Source organism: Chrysochloris asiatica, unplaced genomic scaffold (assembly GCF_000296735.1).
Source record: "Chrysochloris asiatica unplaced genomic scaffold, ChrAsi1.0 scaffold00162, whole genome shotgun sequence".
NCBI lineage: Eukaryota > Metazoa > Chordata > Mammalia > Afrosoricida > Chrysochloridae > Chrysochloris > Chrysochloris asiatica.
The window spans coordinates 1,331,053-1,348,943 of NW_006408680.1; the positions used below are offsets into that span (position 1 = coordinate 1,331,053).

A 17,891-nucleotide genomic window follows, 5' to 3' on the forward strand; every position below is an offset into this window, starting at 1 on the left:
AAAAAAAAACCCAGAGGGAATAGAAACAAATACTGTTGAATGATGATGCACAGAGGAGATTGTAATCATTGCAATGAAACGATGAGTGTAAAACTGATGCTCCTCCATGTCAACTGTCACTCTATTCACAATAAAAACCATAAAAAAATGAATATGGAAGGAATATACCAAGTTCTTATACCAAAAAGAAATGGTCAGTGTTTAACCATTTCAGGAGATAGCATATGGTCAAGAACTGTTGGTACTGAAGGAAGAAATCCCAACTGCACTGACGACCTTGGCAAAGAACAAGGCTCAGGAATTGACAAAATACCAACTGAAATCTTTCAATAAACTGATGCAACACTGAAGGCACTCACTCATCTGGTCAACTGACAGAAAGAGATTCACATCTGTGCCTGTTTCAGAGAGCGATGGCATAGTGAAATGCAGAAATCATCAAGCAATATTACTATCACATGCAAGTAAAGTTTTGCTGAAAATAATTTTAAATAGCTGCAGCAGCTCACCAACAGGGAGCTGCCCGTAGTTCCAGTCAGATTTAGAAGAAGACATAGAATGAGGGATATCATTGCTGGCATCAGATGGATCTTGACTGAAAGCAGAGAATACCAGAAAAAAATGTTTATCTGTGCTTTATTGATTCTGCAAACACTTTCAATTGTGTGGATCGTGACAAGCTATGGACAGCATTGCAAAGTGAGTATTCCGGAACAATTTGTTGTGTTCGTGAATCTGTACATAGACTAAGAGGTAGTTGTTTAAACAGAACAAGGGAACACTGGATGGTTTAAAATCAGGAAGAGTGTGTCAGGGTTGTATTCTTTCAGTATATTAATTTTGTTGTTTAGTGCTGTTGAGTCGGTTCCAACCCATAGCAACCCTGTATCGGGTTTCCAAGGAGCAGCTGGTGAACTTGAACTGCCGACCTTACAGTTCAAATGGCTTTGCAGTCTGGCGCATGAACCCACAGCAACACACAACTTGTATGCTGAGCAAATAATCCAAGAAGCTGAATTATGTGAAGAAGAACATGACATCAGGATTGGAGGAAGACTCATTAACAATCTGTGATATGCAGATGACACACCATTACTTGCTGGAAATGAAGAGGACTTAAAACAATTACTGATGAAGATCAAAGATTACAGCCTTTGGGATGGCTTGCATCTCAATGTAAAGAAAACAAAAATCTTCACTACTGGACCAATAGATAACATTATGATAAGTGGATAAAAGATAGAAGTCGCCAAGTACTTCATTGTGCTCTGATGAACCATCAGCATTCATAGAATCAGCAGTCAAGAAATCAAAGAACTTTGCATTAGGAAAATTTACTGCAAAAGGCCTCTTTAATGTGTTTAAGAGCAAAGAGATCAGCTTCATTACAAGGGTTCGTTTGAATCAATCCATGGTATTTTCAGTTGCCTTCTATGCTTGTGAAAATTGGACAATGAATAAGGAAGACTATAGAAGACTTGATAGATATAAATTATGGTGTTATGGAAGAATATTAAAAATATCATGGTCTGCCAGATGAGCAGACACATCTGTCTTGGAAGAATTGCAGCCAGAATACTCCTTAGAAGCATGGATGGCAAGATTTCGTCACTCACACCTCAGACATGTTATCAGGTGGAACTAGGCCTTGGAGATGGATCTCATGTTTTGCAAATTGGATCATCAACTAAAAAGAGGGAAACCCTCAAGAAGATGGATCTTCACAGTGGCCACAGCAATAGACTCAAACATGACGGTGATAAGAATGGTGTAGGATCAGGCAGTGTTTTACTGTGTTGTGCCTGGGGTCACTATGAGTCTGAGCTGAGTCAACCGTTCCTAATAACAACAATGCAGTGTTGGGATAGGAGTGGCATCAGGAGACAAAGGAAGACCTCGTCACCAGATCAACAGAATCAAACTGATGACAATGACAAGTAGATGAATGGATTTAAGAAAATACAGGTCTTTGATGTCTGAGTAAGAGCAGCCCTTGTGAAATGGCAGCACTGGAGGCCAGTTGAAGGCACTCAGAGAGCAGATGGGATGTGAAGAAGTATAGACAATGAGTGTAGAAAATTCTTTAGGAAAACGTGACTGTGAAATAGACTGTGAAAATGAACAGGAACTTGCAGGAAGTGTTCAGAAAAGAAGAAAATACAGCAGACAAAAGTGAAGTCAGATATATTTTCAAATAAAAACAGAGGACTCCTGATGTTACATGGACCCTAAAAGGCTAAACTCATCGATGAAAAAGCAATCCTATAACAATGAGAAAGCGTCCTATGAGCAGGAAAGAAAAATTATAAACAAACAAATTATAAACAAACAAATAAAAAAAATCACCCTGTAGCAAGTAAAACAATGCCTCTAGTGTTTAGAGAACTTCAGGACCTCACTTTATTTTTGAATGATCATTTTAGGTCTTTGGAAATCAATAACAAATACTGGCTTTTCAATCTGGATTGTTCATACCAGTACCTTAAATAGGATCAATGAAAGAGCCTTTACAATACATACACACAGACAGATCTCACTTACTTCCACCGTAAATAATTACTGTAGCGTCTCCTGTTCATGTAAATCTGTGTCAGGTTTTGTGGACAGTTTTCTAGAAATCTAGAAGAAACTTGAAAAATCATTTGTAGTTTTTTTATATATTTTTTTTTCACTTCAGTTATTACTTGAACTCCCCTCAAAACAACAACAACAACAACAACAACAAACCACCTCAAGTTGTCATTCTGTCGTTTTGGTAGCAAATCTGCAGTGATAATAGATATGCCCAGTATTTAATCAACAGGTCAGAAAACAAAGCCACAAGAAGGGGACTCGTGGTAGGAAAGAATTGCTGTCCTTCCCCTCCTTCTGTCCTCCCTTGCTCTCTTGCTCCCTCCTTCCTTCTTTCTTTTTCAAAACTCTTTGAGAGCAAGAATCATGGGGGTGATCAATAATCGTTGTTTGAAAAGATTGTCAAATAATACTGACAGGGGAACACAATGCAGTGACTTGGAAGATTCATTGTTCGACCATATTGATGGTTCCTGGTGTTGTTGTTAAGTACCGTCAAGTCAGTTCCGACCCATAGTGACCCTGTATAGGGTTTCCAAGGAGCTGCTGGTGAGCCTGAACGATCAACCTTGTGGCTCAAACTGACTTTGCAGTGCAGAGTATTTAAGCACAACAAGAGGAGATAAAATAGCCCAGCTAGTCATAGGAATATTGGCATCAGATAAGACTAAGGAAAGTGTGTCTGTAACGATAAAGAAGAACACAACAGAGGAGACACAGAACAATTCGACAGGCCCCCTCAGGGTCAGCCAGTCCACCCCGTTTTCTCATTGTTTTTCACCCAGACTCAGGGTACATCATGGACTCATGTTTGACCCTTACTTTCATTCTTGCCAAATCACAAAGGGTGCGTATTTCACAGGACGATACCAGTATACAGTCTGTATTCTATTCTTGTTAGAAATTCAGATGCTATTCTATTGTGAACTGATTATTTCTCCCATTTTATTCTTACATGGATCTTTTCAGCACACGCATTATTGACTAATTGAATCACTTGTTTATCCTTGGTTATAAAAAGTAATAAATTTCTAATAACAACAACAAAAAATGAAGTGAACATCAAATATGTCTAATGTTGATGACTTTAAAATACAAGACCTGACTGTGAAGACAGGAAGGCCAACGCCTTTGACCTCATCATGAATGGGTGACCACTGATGGCCTCTTTCAGTGGTCAGACAGTTGGCTCACAGCACAGTCACGACATTCTAACGGACTGGCTCCTCCTCACGGTTGGGAGACAGCCTAGCAGCAAACTTGGCTTGACATGTGCTGCATGGCTGTGTTCATGTGGCATCTCTTCTTTGTTTTCAGGTAGAAATCGAGAAGCTGGATTACCATCACTACCTGCCTCTGTTTTTTGATGGGCTCTGTGAAATGACATTTCCCTATGAGTTCTTTGCTCGTCAAGGAATCCATGACATGCTGGAACACGGGGGCAACAAGATCCTTCCCGTCATTCCGCAACTCATTATCCCGATAAAAAGTAAGTGAGCATCTGATGCCGCCTCATTCAGCCAGTGGTTCAGCTCTCTGACAGGTCGCTAATTAAGCTGTAAAGCACAACACATTGGAGGTATTCCCAGGTTTGCTGGGAGATTTTTATAAATTGACTTAGCAGGCCAGACAGCCCACATACCTCCAAACATACGCCATCATTGATGCTGCCCTGTCGCCCATCCACACAGAGCAAGTAAATTGCAGAGGAGGTTGGATAAGTTTCAAATGCTTTGTAGTAACGATGCACCAATATTCAGACCTCCTTACGACATTCAGTCAGTCATAAGACATCCAGAAATAGGTGAAGGGTGTCTCCTTGTATGTTTGAACTGCTACTAACTCCCAAGTTCTTTTAAAGGGCATGCCTAATTTTAATATTACAATAGGAACACAGTTATATTTGGTATCTTTGAGGTAATTATTGTTATTAGGCGCCATCAAGTCGGTTCTGACCAATAGCGATCCACTCACAGCAGAATGAAACCCTGCCCAGTCCTGCGTCATCCTCAGAAGTGTTTTTATTCTTGAGCGCATTGCAGCTGCCACTGTGCCAGTCCATCTCTTTGGGGGTCTCCCTCTTTTGTGCTGTCCCCACACTTCACCAAGCATGATGTCCTTCACCGGGGACTGATCCCTCCTGATCACAGGCCCAAAATATGAGAGACGAAATCTCACCATCCTGGCTTTTAAGGAATATTCTGGCTGTCCTTCTTCCAGCACTGACTGGTTTGTTTTCCTAGAGGTAGTAGAATGCATAACTTTTAGAATAACACCTCGTGAATGGGGAGATTGAGGTTTTAAAATGCATGAGAAGTTTGATCTGAAAGGTGACCTTGAGGATCTGTGGGGTGACCCTGCCACTGGCATCCTCTGTTTGCCTGTGAAAGGAAGGTGCCAGGGCCAGGGCCTGAGTTGTTTGGAATCAGCCCCCTTACCGACCCTTTCCGTGTTGTTCCCAGAAGACCGTCTCACAGCCCAGAACAAGCCTTCTGGCGACTGCTCTGCCATGACGTTCACTAGGTCACTCTTATGTTAGAGCCATGCCCACAGACACTCGTCAGACCCAGAGAGAGGACGGCCCCTCTGCATGTCTAAGTGGTCAGGCCCGGCTCCTCTCAGCACCCACCTTGTAAGGGTCACAAGGTCCTGCCATTATAGTCCAGACTCAGGTGACGCCAGAACCCACCTGCGCACATGACGTTGCTGCCACTGCCCTTGCTGCTGCTTAAGAACAGAGCATTGTCACCTCTGATCACCCCACAGACAAGGGCAACCTCACTTCAATGTCCAGGAAGAACTGATGTAACCTTTCATGTTATGGACCTAGGCCCACCCACGACCAGGTCTCTGCTTGTTCCAGTCCTAGGCCAGCAACAGCCCCATTTCCCACCCTGATCAATGGGTAAGATGGCTCAAAAGTCTCCAAACTAAGACCAAGGGGGAACCCCATTCTCACTTCCAAGGTATGCTTATGTGGGCTGTTTCCCCAAAACAAGAACAAAATTATCCAAGAATTCCCACAGTCTGGGTTATTTCATCATATCCATTGGTGGAGGGGGTGGTGGCTATGCTGGGGGTGCCTTTGAACCGGCTTTCACTCATGTTGACCCCATACACAACAGAGCAAAACACTGCCCAATCCTACTCCAGCTTCACAATTGTGAGTATATACTAGCTCACAACTCAAAATGAAGAGAAACCACTTCAAATATCCATTACTAATTGGAACATGGAATGTATGAAGTATGAATCTAGGAAAACTTGAAGTTGTCAAAACTGAAATGGAATGCATAAACATCCACATCCTAGATAGTAGGGAGCTGAAATGGACTGGTATTAGCCATTTTTAATCTGACAATCACATAATTTACCATGCTGGGAATGACAAATTAAAGAATGGTATCTCATTCACTGGCAAAAAGAAAATTTTAAGATCTGTCTTGAAGTGCAATGCTGTCTGTGGTAGGATAATTTCCATACGTTTGCAAGGAAGACCACTTAATACAACTATTATTCAAATTTACGCACCAACCGCTAAAGCCAGTGATGATGAAATTGAAAAATTCTACTAACTTCTTCAATCTGAAATTGATCAAACATGCAATCAAGATGTATTGATCATTACTGGCAATTGGAATGCAAAGGTTGGAAACAAAGAAAAGGGTTCAGTAGTTGAAAACTATGGCCTTGGTGATTGGAACGATGCTAGAGATCACATGATAGAATTTTGTAAGACCAATGACTTCTTCACTGCAAATCCCTTTTTCAAACAAAATAACTCACAAGATGAAATACATAGAAATCAAATTGACTACATTTGTTGAAAAAAAAAAAAAAACAGTGGAAAAGCTCCATATCATTAGCCTAAACAAGGCCAAGGAGAGACTATAAAGTGGACCACCAATTGTTCATGTGCAAGTTCAGGCTGAAGCTGAAGAAAATGAAAACAAGTCCACGAGAGCTAACATATAACCTTGAACAAATCCTACCTGAATTTAGATATGTTCTCAGAAACAGATTTGATGAATTAGACACAAAAGACTGAAGACTACAAGAGTTGTGGGATGACATCAAGAACGTCATACAGGAAGAAATCAAAAGGTTATTAAGAAGACAAAGAAGAAAGAAGACCAAAATGGATGTCAGAAGAGACTCTGAAACTTCCTCTCCACCATAAAGATGCTCAAGTAAATGGAAAAAAAGGAGGAGGTAAAAGAAAATTTCAAAGGGTAGCTCAAAAAGATAAAGTAAAATATTAAAATGAAATGTGCAAAGATCTGGAGTTAGAAAACCAAAAGGGAAGAGCATGTTCATCATTTCTCAAGCTGAAAGATCTGAGGCAAAATTCAAGCCTTGACTTGTAATATTGAAGGTTTCTTTGGGCAAAATACTGAATGATGAAGAAAGCATAAAAAGAGGATGGAAGGAATATACTGCACCAAAAAGTAATGGGCGATGTTCCACCATTTCAAGAGGTACCATATGATCACGAGTCAATGGTACTGAAGGAAGAAGTCCAAGGTGCATTTGCAGAGAACAAGACTCTGAGAACTGATTGAATAGAAATTGAAATCTTTCAACAAACTGATGCACTACTAGAAGCATCTACTCATCTATGCCAAGGAACTTGGAAGGCAGCAACCTTCTAACTGATTGGAAGAGATTCATAATAGAATGTAGAAATCATCCGACAATATCATTAATATCACATGCAAGTAAAAGTTTGCTAAAGATAATTCAAAAAGGGCTGCTACCATACACTGGTAATTGCCAGAGGTTCAAGCCAGATTCAGAAAAGGATGTGGAACGAGAATATCATTGCTGACATGAAATGAATCTTGGCTGAAAGCAGAAAATACCAGAAAGAAGTTTGTTGTTGTTGTTGTTGTTGTTGTTGTTGTTGTTGTTGATGTTGTTAGGTGCCATCGAGTCGGTACCAACCCATAGGGATCTTATGTACAGCAGAATGAAACACAGAAAGAAGTTGACCTGTGTTTTATTGACTATGCAAAGGCTTTTGTCTTTGTGAATCATGACAAGGTATGGACAACACGGGGAAGAATGACTACTCCATGACATTTAATTGTGCTCACGAGGAAGCTGTATGTAGACCAAGAGGCAGTCATTCGAACAGAATAAGAAGACACTGAATGGTTTAAAATCAGGAAAGTTATGTCTCAGGGTTGTGTTCTTTCACCATACTTATTCAATCTGTATGCTTAACAAATAATCTGTGAAGCTGGATTATATGAAGAAGAATGTGGCATCAGAATTAGAGGAAGACTCGTTAACAATCTGTGATCTGTAGATTATATAACCTTGCTTGCTGAAAGACAAGAGGACTTAAAATACTTACTGATGAAAATCAAAGACCACAGCCTTCAGTATGGGTTGTACCTCAATGTAAATAGAAGAAAAGTCCTCACCACTGGACCAAAAATAAACATCAAGATAAATGGAGAAAAGATTGAAGTTGTTAAAGACTGCATTTTGCTTGGATACACCATCAACATTCACGGAATCAGCAATCAAGAAGTCAAAGGAAGCATTGCATTAAGTAAATTTTCACCACAAGACCTTTTTGAAGTGTTCAAAAACAAAGATGTCAGTTTAAGGACCAAAGTGTGCCTGACCCAAGCCATGGTATTTTCAGTAGCCTCATATGCATGTCAAAGTTGGCAAATGGATAAGGAAGACTACAGAAGTTTGACACATGTGATTTATGATGCTGGAGAAGAATATTAAAGGTACCATGGACTGCCAGAAGGAAAAAAATCAAATCTGTGTTGAAAGTACAGCCAGAATGCTCCTTAGAAGCCAAAGTGGTGAGCCTTTGTCTCTCACGTTTTGGACATACTATCAGGAGGGACCAGTCTCTGGAGAAGGACATCATGCTCGGTTAAGAGGAGGGCCAAGGCAAAAGAGGAGACCCCCAACCAGATGGACTGACATAGTGACAGCAACAATGGACTCAAGATGGCAGGAATTGTAAGGACTGCACAGGACCGGGCAGTGTTTCGTTCTGTTGTACCTAGGGTCCGTATGGCTCAAAACTGCCTCGGTGACACCTAACAACAGCAACAACTAGGGCACTGCTGTGGCCACTATGTATTTTGAGGGCCTTCCAACCTGCAGGCTCATCTTCCAACACTATAGGGAACAATTCTCCTATAATCCATAGGTTTCTCACTGACGAATTTTTTGAAAGTAGATCACTAGTGTTTCTTTTCCAGTCTGTCTGAATCTGGAAGTCATACTTACCTTGGTGACCTAGCTTCCAAAATGACAGTAACACGTACGCCGCCACAGTACGACAAATGAATACAAGTGGCATCTCTTCTTATTGATTTAAATGTCATTCCCAACACTACCACCAAGCTGCTTCCAACTCATAGGGACTCTGTAGAGGGTTTTCCAAGACTGTCCTTCTTTATACGAGCAGACAGCCTCATCTTTCTCTTGTGGAGCAGCTGGTGGATTTGAACTGCCAATCTTGCAGTCAGCAGCCTAACACCTAGCTCACAGCACGACCAAGGTGTCATTAGAACTCTAGACTTCCAGTAGTTCTACTGTATGCTGTCTAAACTAATCCACTTTGTAACTCATGTCTCTGAGATCGCTGTTAGAGCTTCAAAACTGACCACGTGTCCACTGAGACATAGAAAGTGAACCCGAGCAAGAGTGCATGACTCCTTGATGTGGAGGCTCACACGGACAGGAAAACAGCCCTGTGAAGCAGACTCACTGACAGGCAGTATTCCTGTCGCCTCCCGCGCCAGCTGTGTGAAGTGCTGATCTTTAAGACCTTTAGGAAGGATGCTGAGTATTGAGTACTGAGCTACAGCCAAACCTATTCCAAATATGATTCATTCGATATATTCAGTTTTGGAATACATTAAATTGCATTAGCAATGCTACATTTATAAAGATGACGTACAAGTCCCAAAGCATTCTCTCCAGCAATTAGCTGCAGGTATGTTTTTATCCAGAATGTTCCTTAGAAGCAAGAATGGTGGGACTTCATCTCATGTACTTTGGACATGTTATCAGGAGGGACCAAGCCTTGGGGCAGGACATCATGCCTGGTAAAGTGGAGGGTCAGTGGGAAAGAGGAAGACCCTCGATGACATGGATTGATACTATGGCTGCAGCAATGGGCTCAAACATGACAGTCTTTGTGAGGATGGCAGAGACCAGGCAATGTTTCACTGTATATGGTGTCACTATGAGTCGGTGCTGACTCAATGACACCTAACACCAATAACTGCAGCATATTGTTACTCCTTTCCTCCGGTGGCCTTCAGGAGGGCAGCCGTACCTAGAATTTTCTCCTGGGCTCAGATCACTGCCTGCTTAACAGGACTGCTCTCTGTTTCTACTGAAGACACTAAAAGGCAGGTAGAGAATTGTTAAGTATTAGATTGATTCTACTGTTTACAGTTAAAACATGTCAGATTAGAGTGTTGCAGGCAAGGAGACTTGATTTTCAATTTCATTTGATCTGTATTTTAAAGATACTCCAGTAAGTTAAGAGGGCAACGATGTGTCATAAGGACAAAGTTTACAGTGGACACACACTAGAGGTCATTTGCTGGTGAGTGGCACGTCTCGGTAAACACGATTTGTCAGAGAGAATTAACTTGGTATGAATCTGTTAATTTAAGGTTCCGGGAGGAAAGAAAATTCATCCTGGAAAATATTCTTGCTGCTTCCTGGGCACCTGCTTTCATCATGTACTTATCCTGAGTCTAAACCAACTTGTTTCTTCTCAATCTGTTTATTCCACCAAGATCCAAACCTCTTCCAGCAAGGTGTGCTGATTAACCATGCAGGCTCATGCGCAGTTCCAAACATGTGACAACATTGCCTGCATAAACGAAATCTTTCAGGTACAATTCTGGAATGAGGTTAATTGATCTAGAAGCATGCTGGTGCATAGGATTGGCATAATACATAGCAGCTGTGTGTCCTTTATTTTCAAACTATACCATTAGTGTCATTGTGACTCTGTCCAGTAGCAAAAAGTTACCTCACCATCACAATCAAAGGTCTTAAATGTTGTTGGAAAGTGTCATCAAGTCAATTCTGACTCATAGAGACCCTGTATAGGAGCAGGTAGTGGATTTTAACTGCTGACCTTGTGGTTCGCAGTCCAGTGCTGATCCTACAGCACCACTTAAACAGGAGACTTAAACAGCTTTTCTTAAATTCTAGCTGAGATCTATAAAGGCAAAGCAAAATACAAGGAGGCTTCAAAAGTGCTCGTGGAAAAATGTCAGAATCTTTCAGTTACATTTACCTTGAGCTTTCTGGAGCCCCCTCATACATAAGCTTTCTCCAAGGCAGAAAACTGGGATTAGCTGCGCAGATGTTTCTAGAATATGGGATTGGTTTCAGCTTGTTATCAGATATACCAGAATGAGAAATGGGCAGATTCACTGGTTCTAGAGTTTCTAATATGATAAAAGGTAAAACCTTTGTCTTTCTTCTACTTTTTCTTAGTTCAGGACCCTAAAGTCTGGGAACCCAAAACAGTGAATGTGAGGCCCTGACACCTCTGTTCTGTTTATACTGCTCTGTGACACAACTGGTGTTTTTCTGTCCTTTGCCTCCCACTTTTCTGTTTTTCACCTTCTATAGTTTACTATAGAAGGATATCATGTTTAGTAAGGTGGAGGGTCAGAGAAAAAGAGGAAAACCCCCAACGAGATGGATTGCCCAGTGGCAGCATCGATGTGGCAACAGTAGTGAGGTTGGCCCAGGATCGGGCAGTGTTTCCTTCTGCTGTGCAAAAGGTCACTATGAGTCAGTACCGACTCGATGGCACCTAACAACAACAACAACATAGTTTTTCTAAAGGCACCCTGGTGGTACAACACTTAAGCTCTTGGTTGCTAACTGAAAGGTCAGTGGTTTGAACCCACCAGCTGCTCCGTAGGAGGAAAATGATCTGTTTTCTATGACAATTTCAGCTTAGGAAATCCTATGGGACAGTTCTACTCTTTCACAGAGGAAGACTCCCAATGAGATGGATTGGCGCAGTGGTGGCAGCGATGGGCTCAGATGTAGCAATGATTGTGAGGTTGACCCAGGACCAAGAAGTGTTTTGTTCTGTTGTGCATACGGTTGTTGAGTCAGGATCGACTCGATGACACCTAACAGCAACAACAACAACAACAACCCTTTCACATGAGATCGCTTTGAGTCAGAATAACAGCATACCACAGAGTTGTGCTGGGTCAGAGACTGTAAAAAACTACTGGTGTAAAGTAGTTGGGGGGCTCTGGGGTGGTGGGAACAATTAACGTAGCAATGGAAGCTGGACACTATCCCACTCTGCTGATCTCATAGCAAAGGAGGCTCATGGAGCCAAGTTCCCACATTCCATATTGTTATTGTTGTGAAGTAATGTCAAGTTGGTTCTGATTCATAGTGCCCCTGTATAGGATTTCCAAGGAGTGGCTGGTGAACCGCTGACCTTGCAGTTCATTCCATATCCTCCTCCTATTCCTGACTCTTCTTCTTCCTCTATTGTTCCAGGTGAACAGAGACTGACTGTTGCACTTTAGCAACTTATTTTTCTTAACATTGATGATTCCATTTTGATTTCATTCACTTGTTTTTATAGACTTAGAATTTCTTCCCTGCAAAATAGGTCAGGATATGTGTTATTTTCCAAATGTTTGGGACATCGGGGACCCCAGGAATTTCATTTCTTTTCCAGAAAATGATTGCCCTCCATCCTCATTATCTGTTTGCTCCCATCAAACAAAGAGTTATCCAGGTCTAAGATTTCCTGTTACTCTTCTTTTTTGTTGAGCCACTTTTTCGGTGATTGTGCTTTTTTTCCTCATCATTTTTATAGTGAATATCTTCCACAGTGAGCGGTATGCATTAACCCTGGCATAACTGAAAGATCTACCATCACACTAGGTTGTTAGGTTGAGTAAGTTGAAAATCATTGTCACTCAGAAGTGTGAGGTCGTGTCTCTGTTGCCTCTATATTCTCATGATGCTTTGAAAAGTCAGACATCATTTGAATTTCCACTCATTTGCCTGTGATCTGGTCTCCTCTCAAAATTTTTTGGATCTTTGGATAGAAATCACACAAAGCCTGCTTTCTAGCCAAAATACAATTTATGCTACAAATCTAATTTTTTAAGATGCAGTAACTGAGACATTTCCATATGCTTGGAAATGAGGACATATGCATCTAAAAATATTCTTTCTCCCTTTATTTTCAGAGAGAATCTGTGTGAGATGGATACTGTTTCTTTAAACACATGATAAAATTCAGCAGTGAAGCCTGCTGGGTCTAGGGTATTCTTTTTAGGACTTTGCCATAACATTTTCAGTTGATTTGATAGCTATGGGACTATTTATATTCTCTGTTTTACTTCCTCATCTACATAATTTCTCATTTCACCCTTTTGACTTCTATGGTCTTTAGTGATATTTCATATTCCTGATATTGAACATTGTTATTTTCTAATTTATCAATCTAGCTACTGTTATCAGATACTGTCAAATCAGTTCTAACTCATAATGACCCTATGCACAGAAGAATGCACAAAACTACCCAGTTTTATTCAATTTAATCTGTCCCCCCCCCAAAGAATCTACTTTAGGTTTTGATCTTTTTTTTTTTTTCTATGATTTGTGTTCAATTTCATTGTTTTGGTCTCTTTATTGTGTTCTTCCTCCTACTTACTTTGGCTTTAATTTCCTTCTTTAAAAAATTTTCTTTAATTGATACACTTAAAGAATTCATTTTTAGATGCTTCCTAATAAATCGTGTAAAGTTAAGCATTTCCCTGTAAGTGCGGCATTGACTATATCCCACATATGTTGGTACGTTGTATTTTTAATTATCATTTAATTTACATTATCTTTAAATTACCACTTGACTTCTTCTTGAGCACATGTATTATTTAGAGTATGTTGTTTAATTTTCAAATACTTGGTGATTTTCTAGATGATTTATTGTTTTAGACTTCTAATTTAATTCCTCTGTGGCCAAAACACATACTTTAAAAAATGTGAGTCCTTGGAAACATATTGTTGTTGTTATTAGGTGCCATTGAGTCAGTTCTTATTCATAGTGACCCTGTGCACAACAGAACAAAACACTGGCTAGTCTTGCACCATCTTCATGATTCTGTTACGTTTGAGGCCGCTACTGCTGTAACTGTGCCAACCCGTCTCCTTGGAGGTCTTCCTATTTTTCACTGACCCTCTGTTCACTTTACCAAGCACAGTATCTTTTTCAGGGACTGGTCACTCCTGGTAACATGTCTGAAATATGAGACCAAGTCTGCCTGTACTGGTTTCTAAGGAGCATTCTGGCTATGCTTCCTTCAACACAGACTTGTTTGTTTTTCTTGAAGTCCATGATACTTGTAAAATTCTCCTCCAACACCTTAACTCAAAAGCATGAATTCTTCTAGGTCTTCCTTATTTATTGTCCAACTTTCACATGCAATTGAGGCTATTGAAAATACTATTGCTTGCATCAGACAGATGCACCATAATCCTCAAACTGATATTTTTGTTCTTAGCACTATAAAGAGGTCTCGTGCAGCAGATTTGCCTAATGCAATGTTGTTGTTGTTGTTGTTGTCATGTGCCTTGGAGTCGGTTCCTACTTAAAGCAACCCTGTACAGGATTTCTGAGGCTGTAAATCTTTACGGGAGCAGAAAGCCTCATCTTTCTCCAGCAGAAGAGCTGGTAGTTTCAAACTGCTGACGGTGAGATTAGCAGCCCGATTCGTAACCACTACTCTAATGCAATATGTTGTTTAATTTCTTAACTGTTGCTTCCATGAGTGTTGATTGTAGATCTAAGGAAAATGAAGTCTTTGACAACTTCAATCTCCTTTCCATTTATCAAGACTTTTTTTCTTTCTTCCAATTGTGAAGGTTTTCATTGTTTTTTTCACAGTGATGTGTAATTCATAGTGAATGCTATAGTCTTGGGTCTTCATCAAGCAAAGTTTTTTATCCCAATATTTTTTTGCTCATTTTCGTGCTGACTCCAGTTACATCTCTACTTTATCCTCTTGGTATTGCCCTGCATGTCCCCATCGCTTTCCTTTTTCATCAGTCTGTGTTCTCTTGAAGACTAGAGCATTTCTGATGCACTCTCTTAAAGTCTGTGACCTGATTCTCATGTCATCTACAGATTGCTGGTAACCCCACCCAGTGACTTTTTTGTAAGTTATTGTAGTTTTCATCAATGAGATTTTTATTTGTTTTTTTTACAGTTTTATTTCTCTGATGAGAGTCTCTGTTTATCATTGTTGTTGCTGTTGCTAAGGGTCATTGAGTCCGTTCTGACTCAGAGTAACTCTCTAGAGGGTTTCGAAGGCTTTAAACCTTCATGGGAAGTTTAAAATGCCCCCCGATTTTCTGCTTGTTTTGGCATCTGAAACCAGTGTGTCCAGTACTTTCTTCAGCCCCAAGCCACATACCCTATCCTATCTCACAAGCAAAAAGCACCAAGTAACAGACCTTATCAAATGTACTTCCCATCCCCCATCAGTAGACCATCTCTAATTTCTGCCTTCTTTATATGCATTGGCATGGCATTCAAGGTTCCCACTAACCTTCTGGCTGGGGAATGTATTTCTGATCAAGTTTGTAGCTCCCTTCAGACTCCCTGTGCTCTAGCCAAGCTGATTGTGCTTCTGAACTTGCCTTGCACTTGTCGGATTCTGTATTTGTTGCTCTCCGTTGACAATGCCCTTTCGCACATCTCCAGGTGCCTAAATGTGATGTGTCCTTTGAAGCCCATCTCCAATAGGAATTGCTTTTCAGACCATCTTCTGACTCTCCTCTTCTTTTCCTTCCCTTAAGTCGAGTCCTATCCCCTGCCCTGCCTTTCCTTTTCCACGAAACTATTTATCTTCTTCTCTCATGTCACTTAGAAAATTAAGCTAGCAAGGACTATCTTCACGCATGCTCTAGGACACACTAGATGCATCAAAATGTTTTCAAAATTAGTTTAATAACGGACATAATTTCCATCCATATTGAACATCATCCATATAGGTGCCATCGTCAAAAGTATAAAGTAACTGTTGGGGCCTGTCACTGTGCTAGATATTATGTAAAAAAAAAAAAAAAAATCTTGTAAGAATGTCTGGTCGTAAACAGCAGATAGAGTATAATGCTATAATACTTTACATTGACTGAGAGAATTATTTAAGTGGTTAGAGTATACTTTTGTTTCTTCACCTACAGTGTCTCATGTGATTTTTTTTTTTTTTTTTATGTTTAAAAGCAGCAGCATTCACTTGTGAAATGCCCTACGAGAAGGCGAGCTAACCCTGGTTGCTAAAGAATTAAGGAAATTTCACTGTTCTATAAGTAGAAAGGACATCTGACATTGGCCTCATTAGAAGAGCTCTAATGAGCTGAGGTCACCAGCTAGAAAGGACAAACATGCATAGACAGCTGAGGAAGCGCCAACACTAATATTTTTTTTTTTTAACAAAACAAAATAGTCTTGCTAGAAATCACCCAAAGAGGGGAAATATACCTCAAAAAGTAAGGATAAATTTGAGCACCATATCACAATACAAAAAAATGTGCTGAGAAGTCTATTTAATAGAAAGGAACTGGTAGATTTAAATGACAGCATTGTTTATTTGTGGTCACATAATTTTACTGATCTATCTTGAAATATATCTGATAATTTATTTTAATAATAGTTTTGTGTGTTTTTTTAACTAATAATCCTGGAAATATGGAGTGGGCTGGGATGGGAGAAGGTGTTTTGCTTAGGTTTATTTTGCTTACAAGATACAGAAAAAAAGAGAAAAAAAAAATAGACTGGTTCCAATTGTCTTAAGCAGTAATGGAAGCTTCGTAACTGATCATCATTGTCCTCTGCCTTGATTATGGAGTATTCCTTAGTCACTGAGAAACCTCATACTGAGACTCTGGACTGTGTCTTCCACTTGAGGGCTGAACTTTGTTCAAAGACTGAGACTCCTACATAGCACCCCTTGCATCTTCTATAAAACAAAGATGATCTAAAACCCTGCTCGACCACTCAGTGACTCGTCCCTTAAAGACAAGCCACTGGAGCTCAGGACCAGAGGGGGCTACTCCAATCGTAAAATCTCTGCAGTCCTGAACATTTCTGCTATACTCCACATCTAGCCCCATTGTTCACAAGGACTTGTGGACCTACTACTGAAGGGACACTGGGAGGAAGGGTTGTTGTTGTTGTTGTTGTTGTTGTTGTTAGGTTCCATCAACTCGGTACCGACTTGGAAGGTAAGAGAAAAAGAGGAAGACCCCCAGCGAGATGGATTGGCCAATTGGCAGCATCAATGGGCTCAACCGTGGCAACAATAGTGAGGTTGGCCCAGGATTGGACATTGTTTTGTTCTACTGTGCATGCGGTCGCTATGAGTCGGTTCCGACTCGATGGCCCCTGACAACAACAACAACAAGAATGATTCAGAAACTAAAATACCTGCTGTAGGCACTATAATAATTCATTTTCTTTTAGAATAATGTTGCCTATTTTATATAATCAAAAAAGTCATACATTTCAGAAAGTATAGGAACATTTTGCTATATCTTTGTTGTTTTCCTTGCTTATAGAACAATTGTCCCTCAAATTATTTTCTAAATTTAAAGAATGTTTTATCAAAATGAAACTTGACCAAATTATTTTGTTGTCTAAAAAATAAATGGCTAAGGGTCAATGTGCCAGACTGCAAAGCCATTTGAACTTCAAGGTCAGCAGTTCAAGCTCACCAGCTGCTCCTCGGAAACCCTATACAGGGTCACTACTGGTCAGAACCAACTTGAGGGCACTTAACAACAACAACAAAGCATAATAAAGAAAATATTGAGAAAGAATAAATAAAAAAGAGTCGTTGAACTCCATGTCAAAACTTACACTATAATCATGTGGGTTAATATTTAATAACAAAAGTGAAATATGGTATTATATATACATATATGTGTGTGTGTGTGTGTGTGTGTGTTTAAAAAGTATGTTTTATTTGAAGGAACAAATTCTTATGTTCATAGAAAACATATACCCATGGAAAAGATAGCTATATCTATATCTAAGTATATAAATTTCCAGTATTTTCTGTTTTATTCTCTGAAATGAAATTAAAATAAATATGCTTTGTAACTTACTGCTTTATTCACCTATATCCAAGCATTTTCCATCTTCTATAAGCTTTTTTTCAATGACTTTGTTGATTTTATAATGGTATAATTATTTTATATTTTATTTAAATATTCCAGGGCTTTAAAACATTTAGATTGTTTCCAATTTTAAATAATAC

At 39.9% G+C, this 17,891-nt stretch overlaps 1 protein-coding gene across 2 annotated transcripts in view; it reads left to right on the top strand.

Moving 5' to 3' along the window:
• The window catches only part of PACRG (PARK2 co-regulated), a 670,998-nt gene that overhangs the window by 386,164 nt on the left and 266,943 nt on the right, over window positions 1-17,891 (top strand). For both annotated transcript variants that reach the window (XM_006871168.1, XM_006871167.1), the window contains exon 3: window positions 3,889-4,060. In XM_006871168.1, coding sequence (XP_006871230.1) covers window positions 3,889-4,060 — 172 coding nt within the window. The remainder of the gene's footprint in view (window positions 1-3,888; window positions 4,061-17,891) is intronic.